The sequence below is a fragment of the Halichoerus grypus genome, chromosome 7 (assembly GCF_964656455.1).
Source record: "Halichoerus grypus chromosome 7, mHalGry1.hap1.1, whole genome shotgun sequence".
Lineage (NCBI taxonomy): Eukaryota > Metazoa > Chordata > Mammalia > Carnivora > Phocidae > Halichoerus > Halichoerus grypus.
In genome coordinates this window covers 24,011,724-24,035,993 of record NC_135718.1, presented here as the reverse complement: position 1 = coordinate 24,035,993, position 24,270 = coordinate 24,011,724, and the positions used below count along the sequence as shown (strand labels likewise).

Here is a 24,270-nt window from a genome sequence, read left to right as displayed (position 1 = left end):
ATCAGTCATATTGGGTTAGGGCCCACCCTGGCCCCATTTTAATGTGGTTACATCTGCAAAGACCTTATTTCAAAATAAGGTCACATTCTGAGATGCTAGAGGCTAGGACGTCAACATATCTTTTTGGGGGAACACAGTTCAAGCAATAACCTCCTAATGCAATTATATCATTCTTTGGACTTAAGCTTTCCAGATACAACTTGTTGTTCCTCTTGTGGAATATTACATTGATTAAATTGCCTCTAGTTCTTCAGCTATCAGATGCTTTTCCCTGGCAGGCTGATGTAATTAGGGAACTAATAACTGGATCAATAAGGAAAAGAGCATTTTCTTTCATATTTTCCATCTGTTCCAATGATTCATTTAGGGCTTTCTGTGTGTGTGTGTGTGTGTGTGTGTGTGTGTGTGTGTGTGTGTTGCCACTGAATATGTGGTTGTTATGATATATGAGACCATGACACATAAGGGAAGAAGGGAAGGGAGAGGATCTGGACTGTTCTCTGCTAAAGGTTCAGGAATGTCATCCTTGCAGCAGGGGGCATCAGGAGGCAGGATGTGGAGAACAGTCTCATATATGTAACTCTGTATAAACAAGAAATTTTTTTTTTAAGGTTTTATTTATTTGAGCAAGAGTGAGTGAGAGAGTGAGGGGAGAGGGACAAGCAGACTTTGTGCTGAGCACAGAGCCTGACACAGGGCTTGATCCCACATCCCTGAGATCATGACCCAAGCCGAAATCAAGAGTCAGAGGATTAAAACCAACTGAGCCACCCAAGCACCCCTAAACAAGAAATGTTTCTAAAGATGTTTATTGTTCAGAAAATCTATTTTAGTGTTGCATGAAGCACGTTGGGTTGAAGCCATGCAGGGCTATTTAAACAGCATGTGAGCTAATATGTTGCTTGTCCTAGGAAGGATTCACCACTATCCATGATGATCTCTGTGTAATACCATTTTGTGGAAAATCCCATATTGCTTTGTCTGATTCCAGGTCCCTCATGGAAAAAATTGGAATTTTAATTTTTGGCCTTTTAAAAGGTAGTTTTAAAGGTAAATATAATGTATACATTATGATTAGAAATTATTATTATAAAAAAAGTAGAATAAAACAGTGGCTTATATTACTATTGAAATATTATCCATTGTAAAGAAATCTGAAAATGATAGAAAGCTTTAAAAAATATGTGTTACCCATAGTCCCACAATTCAGAAATAACCACTGCTAATATTTTGGCCTATCTCCTTCTGATGTGTTTCAAGTTTTGCAATACTTAAATAAAATTAGTGTCAATGTATGCATGTTTTGCAATATATTTTAAAATAAATAATATATCATAAGCATTTTCATATCATTAAATGATCTTATAACACTTACTATTGAATGGTTGCCTAAATTTCTTTATTTCTCTTTGAGTATTAGAGCTTTTTTAATTACTAAAGTAATGCATGGTCCTAATAATTTTAAAGACCCAAATAACCAAAAGAAAAAATACCGATGGCCTTCAGTCTTACCCTTGCGGAGATAACTAGTAATAATATTATGACATATATTGCATGGCAGTGTAATTGTCTGAATTTCTGTCTTCCACCGTTCATGGCGTTTTTCACCTTTGTAATTCCAGCCCTTAGTTCAGTGCTTAAAGTATAGTGGTTTCTTGATACACTTCTAGTCAATGAATGAACGAAGGAATAAATGGATGAACACGTAGGTGAATGGAGAGGCTGCAAGGATCCAACTTGCAGTAGAATAAAATTCATTCCAGACTCAGCAACTTATGTGGATGGAGAGACAAGGTAGCTAACCAAAAGCTCTTAATGAATAGGAGCCTGCTCTTTCTGTTCATCTGAATCAGCCTCTAGGCAGAGAATTCAATTTAATTTTTCTCCCATCAGTCAAGCGGAAGAGCTGAAAAAGCAAAACCAGAGACAAGGGAGGCAGGAGGTGGAACAGGCTTGGATGAGGAGATCAGCAGCTGATCTCTTGTTCTTTCTCTGTTAGGAAGAGCATGAGACGAGAGGAGTCATGCTTCTCCCAAGAGTGAGTCCTAGCAGGAGCTGTGATGGAGGCATTCTGCTGCTACCGGATCCTCCATGATGGAAAGACTGATAATTTCTCTGGAGGATTGAGACTCCAGCTGTGTCAGTGTGACCCTCATGGTTCTTCCTGGCTTGTCTCTAGAGTTTGCAGCAGAGAAAGACATAATCATGCTGGGTTTTATTTGAAGGGATTTGGAGCTCTGCTTCTATGATTGGAATCTGGGCTGACAGAGAGTCTGATATCTTTGGGTTATAGAAGGCTCCAACCGAAGTCTCTTCTGTGTTTAATTGGGAAATGTGTCTTAAGTCTGAGCATCTGTCTCTCAGACACCTGCCATGGGAAGGAGAGTGACCCATTTCTTAAAACTCTGCATGGAAATCTCAGTCCTTGCAAAAAAATATAAGGGTATATTCTTTCCAATGCAATGGTCTGGTCCTTACCAACTCTCTCCTTCCTCCCAACACCCTCCCCAATATAAATATACATACAGATAAATATAGGATCAGCCACAAATAGTTGGGTGTATAGAAAGAGAGACAGACAGGAAAATGGGCAGACAGACAACCTCCACCTCCTTTGAGCCAGTGACAGTCATCACATCTCTGCTTCCTCTTAAAAGCTTCCCCATAAGCCAAGTTCAAGATCTTAACCGTATTGACACATTTGTTCTTATTGTTTTCTTCACCCTATAAAATCTCTACCCACCTTCTCTCCTGTCTATACCACCTATCTCCAAAGGCCTAGCTCAAGCTATGTTACTCTAGGAAGGCTCATTGTTCCATTTCCATTCCTGTTAATCTTGCCCATTTCTCAACTTCTAGAGCTCTAACCTCTGGCCCATTTTCCCCTTTGGTGTGGTGTATGTATATTTGAGAGTCATCTGTTTATAAGTTGAGAGATGGGCAATATGAAATGGGCTAAATGGGCTAAAACTTCTTTAAGCCCCCCAAGGCTTACCTGAGATTACCAGGAGTTCATTCAAAAATTATTTCTGTATGAGTTGCAAGATTATGGACTCAGAACATTACAGATGGCAGCGTTACCTGGATGTGGTATGCCAGACAGCACTCCCTAGGGGAACAGTACTGGGGATGTGACAATGGGAAGATACTTCATCTGACCCCATTTCTATAAACTTAAGGCCCATCTACTTTTGCCTTTCCCAATTTCCCCACCTGTGAAAGTGTGAAGAACATAAATAATAGAATTTTCATTATAAACTAGGCACCATGATTCCATGGAAGAAGATGGGAGCCAGGCATCAGAAAACTTAAATCCTAGTTCTTTTGACCAAAACTTAACTTCCCCAAGACTGAGTTCATTAACTATGAAACAGGAGGTTTGTGTGCTCACCTGTATATGTATTCTGTAACCACTGATACACAGAGGTGAATTGGGCATGATTCCTGCCTCTCTTATGACTCATAGCCTAATGGCAGGAGGGACATGCCAACCAGTATTGCCTTGGTGTGAACAGCTTCTTAGAGGCAGACAGTAAAAATAGTGATGGTACCTGAAGGGAGTGGTTGACTCTCCCTGGCAGATCAGGAAATGCTTGAGAGCAAGGATTCAAGTAGTCATAACTGCCTTGCCTTTCAGTGTCCTTGTAAGGCTCAAATATATGTGAAAGAGCACTGTAGTCCACCTATTATTATTATTATTATTATTATTATTATTATTTCCATTATTTCCATTATCAGTCAGAGCTATTATACTTCCAGGCATACAATTAAAAATAAACTCCATACTCTTGGCTAGTCTGTGATAGGAATGTTGGCCTTTCTCTTATGTGTTACAAAGGGGTCAGATTCTACATCCATAAAGTAAGTGAATGTGGAATCTGACTTTATTAGCCATGCTGGGGGTTCTTCTTTATTTTTCCAAAGTCTTGAGGCTCTTCTAGAATTTTTTTCTCATTCCATGAGTTACTATCCATTCTTACGTGCGCATTTTAATTATTGATTTATTCAACAGATATTTGGTGAACTCTTTATATATATTGAAGGAATATAAACACAACTCAATAATACAGATGAATCCGAAAGACATAACCACGTATTACCTCATGATAAGTGCTCAGTGGAAACCAAAGATGAGTGCAGTGAATTGAGAAAGGAGAAAGATGAGTGGCTTGAAGTGGTTGGAAAAGGTTGCGTGGAGGGAGCCACCCATGCTTGTGTAATGCTTACTTAGGAGTAAGCATGGCCTTATCTCTGTGAAGACCTAGGACTATAAACAAGCATGGTATCCTTATTGGCAGTGAAGAGTCCATTTCATTTAGATTATGTATAGGAGCAGTGAGCGATAAAACTTGAACAGCGCAATATTTTATACATAATATTGGCTCAGATACCAGCTGATGAGTATTTTTACATGTGTTTTATTTCCCTGAGAACACAGAATCTACCTCTTCTTTATCTTCATGTCCACCAGAGTGCCTTACATGTAGGAGCTATTCAGTAAATAAATTTTAAATAAATTTTGCTGAATTGTTTTGAATGGAGCTAAAGATATCAAGGAATTTGAAGAAAAATGAGCATTTTATGAAAGGCTTTACCCCTGAAGGAGAGAATGATGGATGGCATCAGAAAGGATTTACACTCAGCTCAAAGTCATCGGTCGATTGGATATATGTTGCGCACCTACTTGATGCGGAAGCCACCATGATAAGCATGACATGGGCATATTCATAGCTTCTATCTAGATAAAATGGATGGCAACTCAGGTCGGCACTCTGGTACACTAGAATGTCCTTATCCAGGGGGATGCCACGTGTATTTCTGTTGACCAGTGAGTGTCCTTGATGCTTATGCTTTCCTCACTTCATTGTTTTGCAGCTCTATAGCTCCATGGACTTTGGAAGACGGTGGCAACTCATGCATGAACGCATCACACCCAACAGGTTTTACTGGTAAGCCCCAACCGCAGACCCATTACCCTCTTGGATGCAGAATTATCAGAGAGCATAGCACTCAGGATAATACTGGAGACACCTTCAGCACTTGAAGACACATGTGTTCTAGCCCTTTGCTACTCGGTGTGGTTCACAGACTGGCAGCATCAGCATCACCTGGGAACTTGTTAGAAATACAGAGTCTCAGGCAAGACTTCCTGAGTAGGAGTCTGCACGTAACACAGTCCCTAGTGATTCAGGTGTACGTTAAAGTTTGAGAAGCACTGGGCTAGGGTGCTCCATGAGAAGGTCATGACCAGGTGCTCTTAGCTGGGTGCCAATCTCCCTTTGTTTGGGAAAAGTATATATTTTGTGTACCTATTCTAAAAGCAGTGTTTGCTAAAGTGTACTCTGAAGAAAACTAGTTCCACAAAATGCTTCTCCTTTCCTAAGTGTTTCTATGGTCAAGCAATTTTAAGTAATGATTATTTAACTCTGCCTTACTGAAGATGCAGGGTTCATGTTAGGATAATTAAGACTCTGGAGAAACCCAGAGACTGAAGAGGCCTCCTAAACTTATTTCGCTGAAGAATCCTTTTCCCATGTCACACATGATAAATCCTTCAGAACAGCTTCTGTGGAGCACATTCTGGAAAGCCTTTTTTAAGAGTGAGTATATGTTCCAAGTGGAAAATTAGCCCTCCCCCTATCAGAAAGTGTTTGTATTAATTGGTGTTCCTTTATACGTGCGTGCTATTTTTACCTTGGTTGTAGCAAGCTAAACGTGGTTTGGTATAATTTTATATTTTATTCTTCCCTGCTGCAGTGTGAAAAGGCTTCTTACTTGTGTCTTGCTTTCATTTCGGCAGAGGTATAGCCAAAGGAATAGAGATTAAGAAGCACGCACCCAAGTGTTTAATATGCTTAATTAGATGCTTAATTAAAACAAAACCAAAATTAATCTTTGAAAGTAGTCCCTATTTTCTCTCTTTTTAAGCACCTTAGTTCAATGCCCTTAAAAAGTCACAAGATGGCCATTTTTGTCTTATATAAGGTGGAGGTGATGTATGTGTGTGTGTGTGTGTGTGTGTAGTGTGGATGGTGATGAGTACTTTGTACATACATATATATATAGTCACACCAACATCTTTGGAAGCAATGGCTCCACCCAGTCCCCTGTGTATGCACAAAATTATGACCAAAATTCAGAAAGATAACTGCAGAAGCATTCCGTGAGTACACGGTGTGTACCAACCTACTGATTGCACACGGTGAGTGGGGGTAGTGCTCTTGACTCAACACCTGGACTATCCCCACTTATTTTGCCCTTTTCAGACCAACTATTATTGGGTCTGTACTGTTATTACACTTATTATTGGATCTGTATTTAGAACTATTAAGATTTTTTAATAGACTAAGGCAGAAAAAGGAAGTATTTGTTTCTCTGATATTCTAGCTATGTGACTAGAGCCTTTTGCTCAGCCAAGAGGGACCAGTTTCTTGGTGTGCCATCACTCACAGGTCCTTCAAAAAGAAAAAAAAAAAAGCCCTCTGCTATTTCTGGAACAAACTCTTGAGATGGTGAGGCTGTTGGCTGACTAGGAAGTCAAGTTGATGGAAAAGGAAAGTACAATAGACTGGATAAGACTTGTCATCGTTTCTGAGGGAAATTAAAGTAAGTGGACGAGGGGCAGCATTTTCCTATGTTTGGCAAAGAGCAAGAAGAGAAGGTTCCAGCTGCAGTCTGCCCTCCCTCTTCCTTTGTGTAGTGGAAAGAATAAATCCCCAGGTCCTGATAACTGTGTTTCATCTCTCCTGCGCTCTGTGATTCTTTCATATACGCCCCCATGGGGAAATATAAAAGTTAGTGCCCGTGCTGGCTTGCCAAGTGGTAGCTGGCAATCCCATCTTCGTAATTATCACTTCTTCATTTCTGATGTATAATTGCCATGATTATTCTTCTAGGTGTCATAGGAGTTGCAGTGGAAGAGCTCACTTTACACAGACATTTTCTTCCCCCAGTGACAAAATCCATGTCTGTCTAAAGCTCTAAACCATTTGTGTTGAAGAGACATGACCTGTATGGGTTGGGAGTAGAAACATTCACTCGGAACCTCCTTGAGAAAAGACAAAGTGTGCCTCTGTGTGGTGTAGAGCCCTGCTCTGGCTGACACGAGGACTCTTCAAGCTGTGGTTCCCTCATCTGTATAATGGGAACAAGATTCTTCTTGTCAATTTCATAAGGTTTTATAAAGGACCAGATACGATCCGTTGGACATTTGTCACTTTCATCTCTTCAATTTCATATCAGATTTATCATTTGTATGTTGTAAGTCATTAAGAATTATGCTTTTTAGCATTTCCAAAGACCATGACACCTAAGTGATTCATCATTTTTCTGGGACACAAATTTGTATCCCATGCATGATGAGATTTGTATACCTGTGGACATCTGATAACAATTGATTGGATCTGATTTACTCGGGAAGATCCACTTCTCAGCCTAACCTCTACTGCCCTCTACTCTTTATTGAGTCGTAATTCTTGTGCAGTGGTACAGCCAAAACAAATCAACAACAGAAAGCCCTAAAACTACTTCTCTGGGAGAGATGGTACAGTGGAGTGTTAGGGACAGTGGGGACACACTGGAGGGAGTGTAGGCATGCTAAAAACAAGACATTGAGATGAAGGATGATGTTAATACTTTTACCTTGTACGTAGACAGAGAGTGTACGTGCAGTTCACGAGTAATATCGCCCAGATATTGTTATCTATAATTTGGAGATTTGCAGTTGTCTAGGGATAGATCCTTCGTGAATGTAAATTTTCTTCTTCATTCTGCCTTCAGTTGATGGAAAATAGCACCTGGAGGGGATTTGTGGGAAAAACACTGTGATCCAGGAGTGATCTTTGCCAAGGGTGCAGGAGGAAGAACCGACCACACATGCCTCATATTTGCTGTAATGGCCATGAACGTGTATTGGGAATAGCCAGGGGCTGCCTTTATTTTCCATTTCCTCCTTAGTGCCCCACAGTGCCTTTGAGTTAGGCAGGGCATGGGACATAATATTTATTAGCAGCAATTATAAAAGCTTCATCTGGAGGTAAAATTTTCTTTGTGAATTCCAGATGCTCTAACCCCATCAAGAGAGGTCACCTAGGAATCTTACATTATAGAGTGATTCAGCTATCCAGTGCATGCCCAAAGAATAGTACTGACTGACCTGAAAACTCCTTCTTTATACGTGACCCTTTCACTCATTTGATACCTGGTTAACAGGCAGATTACCAGGCCTGTCTTATGTTTCCATTTATCACCCCAGCTGCTTTAGCAATTATAATTTGCAAGCGGAGCACAAAAGTGGAATGTATGTCTTAACATAATCTCTTTCTTGTCTGCTTGGGCAAAGCTATCATGGGGAAAAAGTATGGGTTTTCTTTTGTTTTTGTTTTTGTTTTTTAATATCCTACTGAGCTGCAAATGAATAGTATTTCCACTCTTCCAGTGGGAGATATTTAAGAGGCAGGCGCATTCTGCAGTGGGAAGATTGTTTTCTTTGCACATCCAGTGTGAATACTTGCGGCTCACAGCTTTGCCTTTATGGCCTCTCACCCTCCCTAGGTGTTGCCTTCTTCTGGTATAACTTGGTTGGCCTCTACGTGCCTCTGCTCTGATGAAATTTGCTTGTATAGCCTTGAGAAAGAGAGAAAGAATGTCTCCAGTATCTCTTCTTATTAACTTCCCCTTCATTATTCTGTCTCCTGAAAGATCGGGGTCTTTTTTGTTCCTATTTCTTGCCATCACTGCAGGAGTGTGTTCTGATAAAGTAATACACCCTAAGGTATCAGGGACTTTAAACCCTTAATCCTTTTCTGGGATGTTTGGGTTGCAACAATGACTGGTCTTGAGAGTAAGAAACCCTATAAGAAGTCAGTAGATGTAGTACTGGTTTAATTTATTTTAGTATTATTTTTATTTAAATGCAATTAGCCAACATGTAGTACATCATTAGTTTTTGATGTAGTGTTCATTGATTCATTAGTTGTATGTAACACCCAGTGCTCATCACATCACGTGCCCTCCTTAATGCCCATCACCCAGTTACCCCAACCCCCCCACCAACCTCCCCTTCCACAACCCTCAGTTTGTTTCCTGGAGTCAAGAGTCTCTCATGGTTTGTCTCCCTCTCTGATTTCTTCCCATTCTGTTCTCCCTCCCTTCCCCTATGATCCTCTGCACTATTTCTTATATGAGTGAAACCATATGATAATTGTCTTTCTCTGCTTAACTTACTTCACTTAGCATAATACCCTCCAGTTCCATCCACGTCAGTGTAAATGGTAGGTGTTCATCCTTTCTGATGGCTGAGTCATATCCCATTGTGTATATGGACCACATCTCCTTTATTCATTCATCTGTTGAAGGACATCACGGCTCCTTCCACAGTTTGGCTATTGTGGACATTGCTGCTATGAACCTTGCGGTGCATGTGCCCCTTCTTTTCACTACATCTGTATCTTTGGGGAAAATACCCAGTAGTACAATTGCTGGGTCATAGGGTAGCTCTATTTTTAACTTCTTGAGGACCCTCCATACTATTTTCTAGAGTGGCTGTACCAGCTTGCATTTCCACCAACAGTGTAAGAGGGTTCCCCTTTCTCCACATGTAGTACTGGTTTTAGATCAGCCCTCTTTAGAGGGGCAGGAAGAAGTTCCCTTGAGGACTGCTCTTTTGAGCTGTTATGATGCCTGGTTGTAGGCTGATTAGTGGCTGGTGTGTAGGGAGAGGCAGGGTGGGCTCCACGCCTCTATTGTACTTTGATAAGGTCAGTGTACTCACTGTAGATTTCTAGTGATGGTTTGTGCTGGCAGCTTCTCTCTTCTGGTTTTCAGAAAGGCCATGACGAGGAGGGTAAGGAAAATGGGAAAGTACAGAGGAGGTCCTAGGAAAATGCCTTTTAAAGGAGAAAGGGATGGCATGGAAAAAGACAACGGACTAAAAGACTTCTCATTACAATCTTGCCTTTCAAAGCTTCTTTTCTTCTTGTTTTCCCCAGTTTCTTTTTGTCTGCATATGCTCATTCATTTGTAGCCTACACACATTACATGTGAATTTCTACAATCTACTTTTGCTCCTCTTAATGTTCTATTATAGCAATTTTTATGTTAGTATAAAATCTTTATAACCATCATTTTTAATTGTCTATGCAATACTTCATTATATAAAGATACGTGTTTTATCACTGTGTTTTCTTTTTATTGGACATTGGAAATTTTCACATTTTTGATTACTGTAAATAAGAGTTTCATTAATATTTTGTGCATATATCTTTAATATCTAGGATTGTTTTCTTGCACCAGTGTCTAGGTAGCCCAAGTAAGAACTTTGATTGTGTTTTTCCCAGTCTCAGCAGAGTGTCACATTTAAGTGATTATGACCCAAATTCAATACAGAAAGCATTTCAGAGCAATGCTGCTTTTTACTGAACATTTTCTTAAATGGGTTGCAAAGAAGCATTGTATCACGCAGCACACAGTGAGTCTTTCTAAAACTCCTTTGCCTGTACTTGACTCCAAAAGTCCTGATCATCCAGGTTACTTTCTCATCTTTTCCTTCTCTTTCTATAGGCTCTCAGTGACAGAGGCTTACTGTCCGAGCAGTGCCCTTCCAGAGCTCCCCCCCTTCCCCTCCCTTCCTCCCCAAGTATCACAGGCTTTCTTATGTATGGTGACCTACCCTCTGTCTGTACTTCTCCACCCATCACTCTCACCCCAGTCCTCTAGCAAATCAATGTAATAATTGTTAGGCACACATCCCTTAGAGCATGGAAGAGGGGGGTTGGTAATTGTTAGGCTTTAATATTTTTGGTTTGATCGTCACCAGAAGGGAAATAATTACTTCCAAAATACACACATTTTGAATATCTTTAAAACCTGTCATTAAAAATATTATCAACATTGGGGCGCCTGGGTAACTCAGTCAGTTAAGCATCTGACTCTTTATTTCCGCTCAGGTCATGATCTCAGTGTCGTGAGATTGAGCCCTGCATTGGGCTCCATGCTGGTGTGGAGCCTGCTTAAGATTCTCTCTCAGCCTCTCCCTCTGCCCCACCCTCTGCTCATGCTCACTCTCTCTCTCTCAAAAAAAAAAAAAAAAAAAAATCAAAGTTGTGTGCTAACATACATTCCCACCTATAACATATGTAAAAAAAAATAAGTTTATTTATAGTTAATATTTCCTCCTTGTGGCAAGCAGCCTCCAAAATGGCCCCCAGTGGTCTCTGTTGTCTGGGGACCATGCCATTCTGTAGTCCCCTCCCTTTGAGTTTGGGCTGAATTTAGTGACTTGATTCTAGTGAATAGAATGTGGCGGAGGTGATGAGGTGTCACTTCAGAAATTTGGATTCAAAAAGACAGTGGTTTTCATCTTAGGTGTGCTCTCTTGCTTGCTTGGCCAAAGCAGGCTGCCATGTTGGGAGCTGCACTGTGGAGAGGCCCATGTGGCAAGTACCTGGGGGAGGTCTCTAGCCAGTAGTCAGTAAGGAACAGAGAACCTCAGTCCAGCCACTCATTTCCAACAAAGAACAACTGAACCCTGCCAACAACTGCATGAGCGTACTTGGAAGGAGTTCCTTCTCTACTCATCCTTCAGCTGAGACTGCAGCCCTGGCCAACACGTTGATTGAAGCCTTGTGAGGGACCTTGAGGCAGAGGCACCCACTTGAGTCACGTCCTGATTCCTGACCCATAGAAACAGGAAGATAATAAATATTTGCTGCTTTTAGCTGCTATGATTTATGGTAATCTGTCATACCACAAGTGTGCACTTGCCCTTTTGGAGAAGTGTTAATTTCACTTAAGGCAAAAACTCCCACGTGTCTGAGTCCTAGACCTACCCATCTCAGCAGAGTAGCAGTTGTGGATGTAGAAGACATTGGGCAGAGAAGCAGGAGTTAAAAATGGGGAGTAGTTACCTTGAGATAACATGGTTGGTGTGAACCCTCTTACACCTTCACCTCAATTTTGAACTCTGTAGATCTCACCTGTTCTGGAATTGTATCCTATGTTTTGCTTCAAAAAATGGGCTCCTTTTATTCATCCAGGAACTCATTTAGACCCTAAAGTACGAGTCCTGAAGAACTACATGGCGAGTCAACTTTAGGCTCTTAATACATTATCCATGACAGAGACAGAGTTAAGGAACAAGCAGAATGGCTTGAGATTGCTTCCTGGAAAATCAAGGTCTTTTCAAACAGAGTTAACATTATGGGCTGAATTTTTGAAGCTGCCTCTAAATGTGCATCTATAGTTTTGCAAACACAGTCATTTGCAATCTCAAGTAATGGGATTTAGGCATCGACCTGATATAAGAGATCAGATTTAGAGGCCCTTTGCAAACCAGGGTATGCCACAAATAATATTTAATTCAGCTCTCCCTTACATTTTTAAAATGGTGCGGCAATTTATAAATGCATTACATTCAAAATAATACATGCAAGGTCAGGAGGGGAGATGTGAAAACTCAGCTTGCAAGCAGAAATCAGTTTCTACTTTGCTGGTGGGGGCTGCCCATGCTGTATGTCTGGTTGCATCCTGGCCTTGGAAGAGCTATGTTAATGCTAAGAGCAAATGCAATGCTCAAAAGCTATCCATAGTAGTCAGCCAGGGCACTGAGGAAGACAGAATGCTCACCACTTTGAATGAAATCAAGATGTGTTGGACTCATGTGATAATTATGCTTAGCACATATGTGTTCTATGAGCAACAGGAGATAAGGGGACATATGGAGCTATATACTTAATGACTTTTCTATTATGAGGAGAAGACATCATTATTTGACCAGGCCTTGGGATATCTGAAAATACTTGTATATGTTAAACAGAATTCAAAAATTAGCCACATTACTCACCTAATCCAGTGTAAGAAAAATTCCAGGACATGATGGAAATACCATTCCTCCTTCTTTCCCTAACCTTGGCTAGTGTCTCTGGAATGAGAAATACATGACTTCCAAATGCTTATTCCACCCATATGATTATGTGGAGGACATGAGAATATCCATTCAGCTCAGAGACTGGGAAGCTCACTGATAAATAAACTTTCAGAGGAGAGCAAGTTTGATTGTCCTCACAGTGGGTGAGATTCGAGTCAGTTATTGTCCTGTGAGGGCCGGGTCAGGAGAGCCCCCACGTAGAGTAGAGCATCTTGATCACTGTAGTCTTCCTGAAGCCCAGATTGCTCATGCAGGACTTCCTCCTTACATGAAGAAGTGGGGAGAGTGTACATATGGATAGTAATGAATTGTTCTGCAGCCTCATGAGTAAGGAGTATGAGAATTGGTGGGTCAGGAAGAGGCTTAGGGAGAAAAGGAAGAGAAGAATGGTGAGCCAAGCAGCCCAAGGAGAAAACACCAAATTGAAGGCTTGGAGGCTGTTTAAAATGCAGGTTGGAGGGCGCCTGGGTGGCTCAGTTGGTTAAGCGACTGCCTTCGGCTCAGGTCATGATCCTGGAGACCCTGGATCAAGTCCCGCATCGGGCTCCAGGCTCGGCAGGGAGTCTGCTTCTCCCTCTGACCCTCCCCCTCTCATGTGCTCTCTCTCATTCTCTCTCTCTCAAATAAATAAATAAAAATCTTTAAAAATAAAATAAAATAAAATAAAATGCAGGTTGGATGCAGGGTTGCGAACAGGAGGAGTCACCCTTTTTCTCACTGAGGAAATGGAGGAATATTCTGTTCCAGCTTGGGCTAGGGGTGTGTATTAGTTTGCTGGGGCTGTCTTAATGAAATACCATAGCCCTGGCAGTAGAAACAACAGAAATTTATTTTCTCACATTCCTGGAGGCCGGAAGTCTGAGATTAGAGTGCCAGATGCTCAGTTTCTGACGAGAGCTCTCTTCCTGGCATGTAGATGGTCACCTTCTTGCTGTGCCCTCACATGGTGGAGAGGGAGAGCAAACTCTGGTGGCTCTTTTTATAAGGACACTAATCCTTAGGGGTTAGAGCTTCAACATCTGAATTTGGGGGGTGGGCACGATTCAGATCAGTCCATAGCAGGGTGTCAAGCCGGGAATAGCTTGGAAAGGAATGTGAACTTTGTAGAGAACCTCTTACCAACAAGAATTCTGGAGCACAAAGGGCTAGACATATGGGGAAAGATGGACAGGCAATGCCAAAACCACACAGATAATTTTAAAAAGAAACAAACACTTTTTACTTTTTTTTTTTTTCTGATTATAGATACAATGAAAGCTCATTGTAAATATTTAAGGAAAGGCAGGAAAATAAAAAGAAAATAAGTACCTGTAATTTCATTGCTCAGAGAATACCACTTAAAAAAATCAAGTACTTCTTCATAGACTTTTTCCCCTATTATAATTTTGAACATTAATATTTAAGTTTTCATAAGTGAGATCATGCTGTTTATAAGATTTTGTATCTTTTAAAAATGTACTTCAGTATTTTCCTGTACCATCCTTTACACTTTCCAAACATAACTTAAACCTTGTATTATTTGCATTGTATTCTAATTGGTGGATATATAATAATTTCATCATTCATTCATCATTTAACATTGATCTTGCTTCTAAACTTTTGCTATTAAAAAAGGCATTGGAATGTTGTTTTGAAAACCTTTAAGTAATTGTTTGTCCAAAGTCTGATGATTAGAATTTTTAAGGATAGAATACCAAAACAATATATATATATATCTCTAATATTATCATGCCAAATTATTCCCCAGAAAGTTTATGCCAGTTTCCACTCCAACTAGTAAAATACCACTTCACTACACCTCATAAAAATTTAATTTAAAAAAGTAATCTAATTCAATATGCAAAAATGGATTTTCCTTGTTTTAATTTGCATTTCTTATCAGACCGGTGAGTTTAGACATGTTTTTAAGTATTTATTAGCCATTGTATTTCTTTTATGTGGCCATCTGTTTTTTCTTCTTCTTTATTATGAGTTCTTTATATGGTCTCTCATTTTGTTTCAATGTTGTTCCCAGTTTGTTCTTTGGGTTTTAATTGCCTTATGATTTTTAACATACTTTTCAGTTAAAAAAATTGATCAAATCTTTTTATTTTTCCCATTATAATGTCTTCTTTTACTTCATGTTCAGATAGTGTCCTCAACCTGTGACCATGTGAACATTATCTGAAGTTTTCTGATTTGTAATGCAGCTTTATTAAATAATATGCATGATATATTTTTATGTATTAGATATATACTGTATATAATATATACTATGTATAAAGTATATATACTATATACTACGTATATAGTATATAAATTAGGTAATATGTAGCATAAAAATACTGAGCATTCTCTGACATTATGCTTCAGAAATCTCATATTAATAGTTGTCCATATCATCTTGTGACCATATTATAATCAGTTTAATAAGTTAATCATTTTATTCATACTGATGGGTATTTTTAGAATTTATGGGATTTCTATTTTTTTTAAGTAAAATAAAATCCAGTGAACATGTTCCCACTTAGTTCTGTGCACATGAACTGTTTCCTCTGATGATTTCTCGCAAGAGAAGCTCTAGTCCATGTTAGGTACTTTGCTGTTGGTGGCATTAGTCAGCTTTTATTTTACTGGATTGGTTGGTCCTCTGTGCCCTGAACTGAACCTTACTGTGTTTAATTATTGTTTATAACACAGCATAGTGCCTAGCTGGGCAAGTCTCCTCTCCTGCAAGACCTAACAAAATAAAACAAAAATAGAACCCTGACTTCTTTTTCAAAATATTCTTGGCTTATCTTACTCATTTATCTATCCAAATGAATTTGGAATCACTTTGTTAGGTTCCAAAATCTCCTACTCCCCCCTGCCCCCCACCAAAGCAACTAATTAGACTATTGATTGGAATTGCAGCAAAGCTATGAATTCATTTGGAGAGAACTGGATCTTTTCCAATATCTGGTTTTCATTTTTGGCCACATGGTTTGTCTCTTCTTTTATTCCACTTCTGTGTGTTCTTCAGGAGAGCTGTATCATTTTCTTCATATGGGTCCTACACATTTCTAGTTGATGTTTTTTTCTGGACTTTTCACTTCTGGTGCTATAGTAAGTAAAGCTGTTTGGCACACACCATCTCTCTTCAGACTGGCATGATTGGACTGGGTAACCATGATGTGTGGCTGTAATTTGCCTGCATGCGTATAGAGTTGGTGCCATTAGATACTTTACACTATAAAGAAAATATGTCTTTTAAACTTTAAGTGATTAGGAGAGTACGATGGGACTAGAGATTAATTCTTTTGGGGGTTTTGGGATCTACATAAGCGGAGAGCTCTGCTCTTAAAAGCTGTTGACAATTGTACTTGATCTCTGAGCAATGCCCCATTAGTCAGAAGGGGCACCAGCTGGTAGACCCTACTGTTGCCTCCTGGCTGAATGCCAGTCTTCTCAGCCTGGCACATAATAAGTACTTAATAAATATTAGCTATAATTTTAATAATGAAACAACTTATAAGATAAGCAGATAATTGGAAGAAGTGACCATCCTCATTAATTCGGCGGCAAATAGCACTTAGCATCTCTTTGTAACTAAACAAGGTTGGGTGTGTCTGAATATCTTTTTCTTTTTTTTTTTCCCCCACATTCAAATCCCATTGCCTAATAGTTGGTGTTTGCACTTCTGATCTGTTTTTCTGGCTGTCGGCATATGTCTATTATTATATGTGTTAAAACTATTTTTAGAGAAAATTATTTCTGGCTTGATGTTAATAAAATTAAATAAAATTTATAAGACCATAAATTAAAGATTGTGTTGTATCAGATGATGTGTGCTTTAACAGATGTGATGCAGATGTTGAGACAAGTCCATGCGGATTGCCCAGGGACCATGGCCAGAAACGGGAAACAGCAGAAGAATATTAGAGCAAATGTTGTCCCTTAGAGGCTGCAGGGCTCGGAATAGCCTGGTATGCTCAGCAAAGCCTTCTGGAGGAGTTGGGATTGAGGAATCTTCAAGAGTGAGTTGAACTGGTGAGGAAGAAAGGGAGGCAGGTTTTCCTGGGAAGGGAGAATAATTGGAACAAAGCGGAGGTCATGTTTGGAGAGCAGTTAGTGGATCTGCTAGAATAGGGTTTCTCAACCTCAGCCTTGTGGGTATTTTGGTCTGGATGATTGTCCTGTGCATTGTCAGAGGTTTAGCTGGATTCCTGATCTCTGCTCCATAAATGCTACATTACCCCTCCCCAAGTTGTGACAACCAGAAATGTCTCCAGCTATTCTGATATCGCCAAATGTTCTCTGAGAAGCAGAACCACCTTCCTGGGCTAGCCCCTGCCAGGGAGAACCACTGTGCCAGAACAATAGGATTTGCATTGAGAGGCAATGAGAAATCAAACTGGAAGTAGACTTGATTCGGTTTGTGTAGGGCCTCACATACCGGGGAAGTGATTTAGACTTGTCACTCTGGCTAATGGAGAGCATTCATCTTTTGTGTAGGTGAATGGCATGCATACATGTTTTATGAAGATTTATTAACATATGGTACTTTTTTTGAGATGCTTAAGTGCATTTCTGTGCAACTCACTGTCAGTAGATAAGCTATTGGTTTTTCTCAGGACAGATGCAAATCTTCTCAAGTATCCTGCTTCTGAGTTCCATTCTCCAATGAGAAATTATGGAATTTTAGACTTTAAAAAATATGCATATCTAATATATGATTTTTAAAAAAATAACACATTTTTATGTGCATTTCAGTTGATACAATGGCATTAAAATTTTTATTAAACTAAGGATTTAATCATTTTAACATGACATTTTTTATTCTTGTCATCTTATAATTATTGTACACATGAAAGCAATTTCTCACAAAATTATAGTTCTAATATGTGCCCATTTTGGATCTTTCTCTTTTTTTACTTATACCTAACCTGAACAGTTTTCTGTATGTATACATAATTTCATAAAGATCATTTTGATGGTGGCAAAATATTCCCCTGAATTGATATACTCTCATTTAGACTAAAGAATTATGGAAAAGTTAGAGTGGAAAGGACCCTGGCATGTTATGAGGTTTGCTGATTTCTCTGACAGTGCTCTTGAAAGCTCTATGGGGGTTCGGATAATTTGCCCCAGGGACTACATGATTCACAGAAAAGTCTATAAGGTGCTTGGTGATCAGTTCCTTGGCCCATCCTTTTTTGCTTCAGCCAGAACTACTCAGCGTCTTCTTTTTTTTTTTTTAAGATTTTATTTATTTATTTGAGAAAGAGAGAGAATGCACACACAAGAGAGAGCACAAGCAAGGGGAGCAGCAGAGGGAGAGGAAGAAGCAGGCTTTCCGCTGAGCAGGGAGCCCGACGTGGGGCTCGATCCCAGGACTCTGGGATCATGACCTGAGCCGAAGGCAGACGCTTAACTGACTGAGCCACCCAGGCGCCCCCAGAACTACTCAGCTTCTTAATTAGTTTTATACACTAGGCTTCTGCATACAATTTCCTTTGAAGATAGAAGACCATTTATTAAAGAAACAAAAATGTTTAAAAAATCATCAATCTAGACTGGTCTTTTCATTTTACACAAGCTGCATATGGATGGAAGTCTTCTGGATATCTTTCCTCGGTGCTTATAACATCCTGACAAGTCCAGCTTCATAGCGTAGACACTGTTTCAATGGTGGCAAATGACATAAACCATTGTATTAGTGAGGACACTACCTGGTGACCCTCTTCTCTATCCATGGGCTCACCACATTTGGTGAAGAGACAATTGCCCACAGTCACATAAACATGTTTTTTTTTAAATTTATTTTTTTAAAAGATTTTATTTATTTTTTTGACATACACACAGAGAGAGAGGGCACACAAGCAGGGGAAGCTGCAGGCAGAGGGAGAAGCAGGCTCCCTGCTGAGCAGGGAGCCTGATGTGGGATTCGATCCCAGGACCCTGGGATCATGACTTGAGCTGAAGGCAGACGCTTAACCAACTGAGCCACCCAGGTGCCCTAAACATGGTTTTGACAAGTGAAGTGCTAATTCACAGAGCTAGGTGGATAGAAGACTGTGGGGACTGGATTGGAAGAGATGGACGCTTTCGTCTCTGGTGGCAAATGGCACTGAGGATCTTTCTTTCAGTCACACCCTAACTTGTTTTGTTCCCAAAGGGATGCCTAAAACAGGCAATTCTTTTAGGTGGTACTGTCAGCATAGTGCCTTTCAAAGACAGCAGTTTTCTGCCTGTGTACATGTTTGTGCATTTCTGAATCTAGCAACTGGCAAATTCTACCACCTTGATCCCCTTTGCTTACAATGAGGGACAAAATCCTGATTCAAGAATCTATGCTGTTTCTCCTCCAATTCCCCCACTCAGGGTATGTTATCCTGCCTCAGGCATCTCACTCACGTTTGCTCTTCGGGAAGACAGCCTGGATGATGGATTAGGGGCAGGCCCCGCCCCTTCTCATCTCCCCACTGGCCAGCCCTGTCCTATTCAGATGCTCTCCAACCTTTTCCTCCAGCAGTGTTGAAGGGAAGCTGTCAAGTAATTTGGGCAGAACCGTGCACAGTGGAGGCAGAGAGAATGCCCCTGGGGGAATCCCTGCTCTGCCCACTCAGCATTTTGGATGGATGCAAGGAGACTCAAGTGTTAAAAAGGTCAGACCCTGGAACCAGGCTGATCTATAAAAGGCACCAAAGTATGCAAGAATTGCCAGGGAGCCAGGCCAAAAGCATTGTGGGGTTAAAATGGGATGGCCATGCACTTGTCCATGTGACTCTGAGAACGAGAGGTTCAAGATCCTGCTTCATGCATTTCTTAGCATTATTGCTCCATTTAACAAGTGTCATTAAAAAAAGCAACAGTGAAATAGAACAAATGGAATTTGGTTTTGTGACTATTTTGTACTTTCATGGAAGAGGAGATTTGGAACATGGATTGCATAATTGGGGGAGCCATGCCTCCCTCCTTCCTTCTTTCCTTCCTTCCCTCCCTCCCTCCTACCCTCCTTCCTCCCTCCTTTCCTTTCCCTTTCCCTTTCCTTTTTCCTTTTTCCTTTCCTTTCTTAGGATTTTTCCAGAGCAGGGAGAAACTCAGTAAATTGGGTAGAGAAAAATCTGTGACTTGTGATATATAGTGGGAAGACAGTTTGAGTAGGAGTTAGGGCTTCTGGGTGCAAATTCTGCTTCTGCCCCTGGAATGGAACCAGTCCTTGGGGGTGCTCAGAGATTGCTCAGGCCTTCTGTGTCCTCAAAGGGCTGTAGAATTCAAAGGGCTGACCAGAAGGTCTTGGAGGCTTGGCTCAGTGCTTCCCCGCTAGGAGTCCATGATCCCCTTGGAGCCTGGGTATTGATCTCTGGCATTAGGTGGTAGCATAAGAGGAAATCCTGTCCAATCCTTTGACCATCAGGGAGAATTTTGTTTCTCAGTTGATGGTCAAGGGAGAACCTGCAGTGGATTGACTTGAGGTGCTTATTAAAATGCAAATGTTTGGGTCTCAAGAACTCTTGATCTGAATCTCTAGACCTGGACTTCAGGAATCTCCACATTAGTACTGTTTCCTGGCACCTCCTTTGTACCTTAGGTTTTCGAAACCAGAGAAGGTCTTTAGGAAATGGTTTTGAAAACCAGGGAGGCCAGTTAATGGACTACCAGGTGTTGTGCTTCGAGTAGTACAGACTGGGTCCCCCTTACCAAAAGTCTTCCCCTTTCTCTGCAGCACTTGCCAGCCCCAGTTAGAGACTAGTTGCAGCCAGTGGAGACACGGCCACCTCCGGGCATCTTTGGAAACACATGCGCTCCATGCTAAATGAGATAATATATTTAGGCGCGCTTTGAAAGCTGTAAGACATTATTGAAATGCCTTATAACTGCAAAATGCTGTCTTGATGTTAGTCATTATAAAAATAATGCCTCTAGTTTTTATAAACACTATGGCACGAATGAGGTTATTGATTTTTCTCTGTGACCATTTAGATGTACTTACTGAGCAATTCTGTTCAAGACATGGTTTTGAGTACCTACTCTGTGAACTGTGTATCCATCTAAAGGGAAATAAAGGGCAGTTGATGTGGGTTGTTCCAGTTCTGAGCTCTCTGAAGTAATAGAATTATACATCCAAACCTGCTGCCATGTAATTTTGTGGTACCTTTCAACAATACACGGCAGGTACTTCCTCACCCCTTGATTGTGGCTTCATCCATGTGACTTGCTTTCTCCAATTTAGTAGAGGTGACATTAGTGGAAGGTTTAAAGTACCTGTTACGTGGGCTGTGGCATGGTCGCTGTGGCTTCCACACCCCCACCCCCCCAGGCTCTATCATGAACACAGGATGTATGCCGAAACCCCTGCCTCTGAAAAGAGCCAGTCTCTGCTGGATTCATAGCATGGAGCAGAGCCTCCCATGGAGCCCAGCTGAGAGAAGCCAATCCTCAGCTGGCCTCTAGATGCATGAACACAATAAAGAACAACTGTTGGGAGCCACTGAATTGGGGGATGGCTTATTATGCAGCAAACGCTAACTGATACAGTAGGACAAAGGAAAGTTGAGACAAAGGGACAAATATCTTATACAAAGGACAATGGTGAAGTGGCAGAGGGAGGTACAGCTTGTGACAGAGGGTGGCAGCAGTGAAGTCTTCACAGAGGAGGCGGCATTTGGGAGGAACCTGGAAAGATAGGTTCCGTTCCAATAGGCAGAGCTTGTGTGTGGGCTCCTGAACCTGCTTGTGTGATGTGATGGCAGAAATTTTAGGCAGAGGAAGGAGCAGGGGGAGAGCTTCAAAAGTGGGGGAGCATGGGATGTGTTTAGAAACTTGTTAATAGTTGAGATTGTCAGGAAGTTCACGTTCTGTGCTTATGGGAGAAGAGATGCTGATAAGGCTGGAAAAGAAGATTAAAGTGATCGCTGAGAGGCCCTAAATGCCAGGTGGAAGATTTTGCAGTTAATACTCTACACCTTGAAGGGTTCTGTTCAGGGCCAGGGAATGCTCAGGACTGGCCCTTAGGAAGGTCATTCTTGCAGTGGGATGAAGGGCAAGTCACTGGAGACCAGGTGACCTGGTAAAAGGCCATTATTTAGAGCAGGGAGCACTGGAAAGAAGAGACAGAATTCTAGGAAACTCCAGAAAATGTGCTTTGCAATTAAAAGAGGAAATGAAAGGAAAAATAAATAAATGAGGAAAAGAACCTCCTGAAGAATAGAAAATAAATCCAAATCCTTCTTCGTCCTAGAATATTGTTTAATGGTTTCTTAATATCTAAAAACTCAAATCGTACTTAGAAGTAAATGGACAAGTTATGATGACCACGGATTTGGGGACATTAGAAATAAATCTTTTAATGGATATTCGAATTCGGCATGACGTTTACACACTTTGTGGAAAGCCACGTTCTGGACTTAGGTATGATTTCCTCCAATGTAAAAAGGCACCAAAACAATGTTCTCTGAGTGGTTTTGTTTGTTTGTTTCTGTGGGTTTTTTTTTTTTTTTTAATTTTTTGATTTTTGTTTTTGGCATGGGTGTATGTTGTAGGTGGTGTTCCCTTGGTAAGTAGACTTTACAACAGAGGTTTGTGGTGTGTAGGAGGTTTACTGGGAGCTCTGAGGTACAATGTACCCTTTGAGGGATGAGGGAACGTGGCAGGCAGGGAAGAGGTGGGACTGCCGTGCAGTTGCCACAGCTGATTCCAGGGGTCTACGTAGCTGGGATGGCCCTTCAGACACAGCCAGTCTTGTGCCAAGGGACTGGGCCTCCATACCTCCACATTGACCGGCCATAAGATGAGGGCTACCACTCAGGAAGGGGTGTGACCTTGGTGAGGTGGTTGTCATCAGCTGCGGAAAATTCCCACAGGGCAGCTGAGCTGGGAGTCGTCAGCCACACGCCGGTTTCCAGCACTGGGGAGGGAATGCCTAGGACAGAGCAGGCTGCGGACGGCACACCACTGTGTCCACTTCGGCAGCAAGAGCGAGGTGTACTCCCGTCCTTCTCCTGTTCCTAAGAGGGAAGTGAGTTTTGATAATAACAGCAATAAATAACGGTGCAATACTAAAAAACAAGGTCAGAGAATAATAAATATGCATGTAAACATGACTATAACAACTTACCATTTAACATTGTGCTAAGTTCATGGCGCCCGTTACTACAACTCTTTTTAACAAGCACGCAGGCAGAACAACGTAGCGGCCCAGTGTTGGGTTGGCCACAGACCACTTGGGTTGGACTCATACTCGTACTGCTCATTAGCTGTGTGATCTTGGGCCCAGGGCCTCAGTTTCTTTGTTCACAAAACAATGGGATTAACACCAATGGGATTAACACCAATCGTCTGCTCCCTAGGGTTGTAATTAGTGTTCATGTGAACGAGAAAATAGGGGGGCTGGTCTTTCCTCATTCAGAGCTGGTACCATCAAGTTTGGTTTTTGGTATTTGTGGGAGGGTAGGCTGGAGAAGCACGCTGTAACCGAACCCCGCTCAGCAAGGGGGTGTCAGGTACTTTGGGGGTGGGAGAGTCAGGGCTAAAAGTGCAGTGAAGGGCAGAAGTGTGATAGGCAAGAGGGTGCAGAAGACTCTTAAGCTCAGAGTGTTGGCATGCCTCTCCCTGGCAAGGGTGACGCTGTCATACAAACGACAGAACCTAGGGAGTCAACACGTGGTACCGAACACCCACCCTTGGCAGTTTGTCCAGGGAAGCTCCATGCTTTGACTTTGCTCCATGCTGTGGATTGTGTCTATTTCGGTGGTTCCGTTCAGCCCCACCACAGTGCCAGGCTCTGTTGGACACTCTTTGATGGAGGTGATGGTCTTTTAGGCTCAGAAATCTACCCCAATTATAAAAACTCACTCGTCACTCCAGGTATGATCGCCGCACTGGGAAGTGGGTGAGAGCAGAGAGAAACAGCAGTGGGGGAGGTGGCCACAGAGAAACTTACTGTTGTATGTCATTAATCACTAATTGCTGAATGATTTTATTATATGGCAGCCATAAAATATCACTTGAGGTTTCACAACCAGTTCTAGCTTTAAGAAAACAATTCCTTATGTCAAAATGACTATTAAATTAAGTGATTCCATATTAAACATCCTATGGACTCCAGATGATTTATGGGGCTGTGTAATGAATAGGAACCTTTTCCTTCCGGCTGCTTGGAGGAAATCAGCAGCCGTTTCTGGAACAGCCATTGACCTTGGGAGCCCAGGAGAGACAGGCTGGTTTCTAAGAGACACCTGGATGATTAGAGGGACAGGAGACTAGGGAAAGCAGGCCTAGCACTCTCATTTCACGGATAAGCAAACTGAGGCCAGGAGGTAAAGTAACTCACCCAAAATCACTGTGTAGACACTATCTGTGGTGCTGCTATTCCTAGTAATTAT

General features: G+C 41.3%; 1 protein-coding gene across 1 annotated transcript in view; it reads left to right on the top strand.

Annotated features, from left to right (window-relative positions):
- Positions 1-24,270, top strand: part of SORCS3 (sortilin related VPS10 domain containing receptor 3) — a 578,941-nt gene that overhangs the window by 361,277 nt on the left and 193,394 nt on the right. Inside the window, exon 5 of the mRNA XM_078077136.1 lies at positions 4,876-4,949. Coding sequence (XP_077933262.1) covers positions 4,876-4,949 — 74 coding nt within the window. The remainder of the gene's footprint in view (positions 1-4,875; positions 4,950-24,270) is intronic.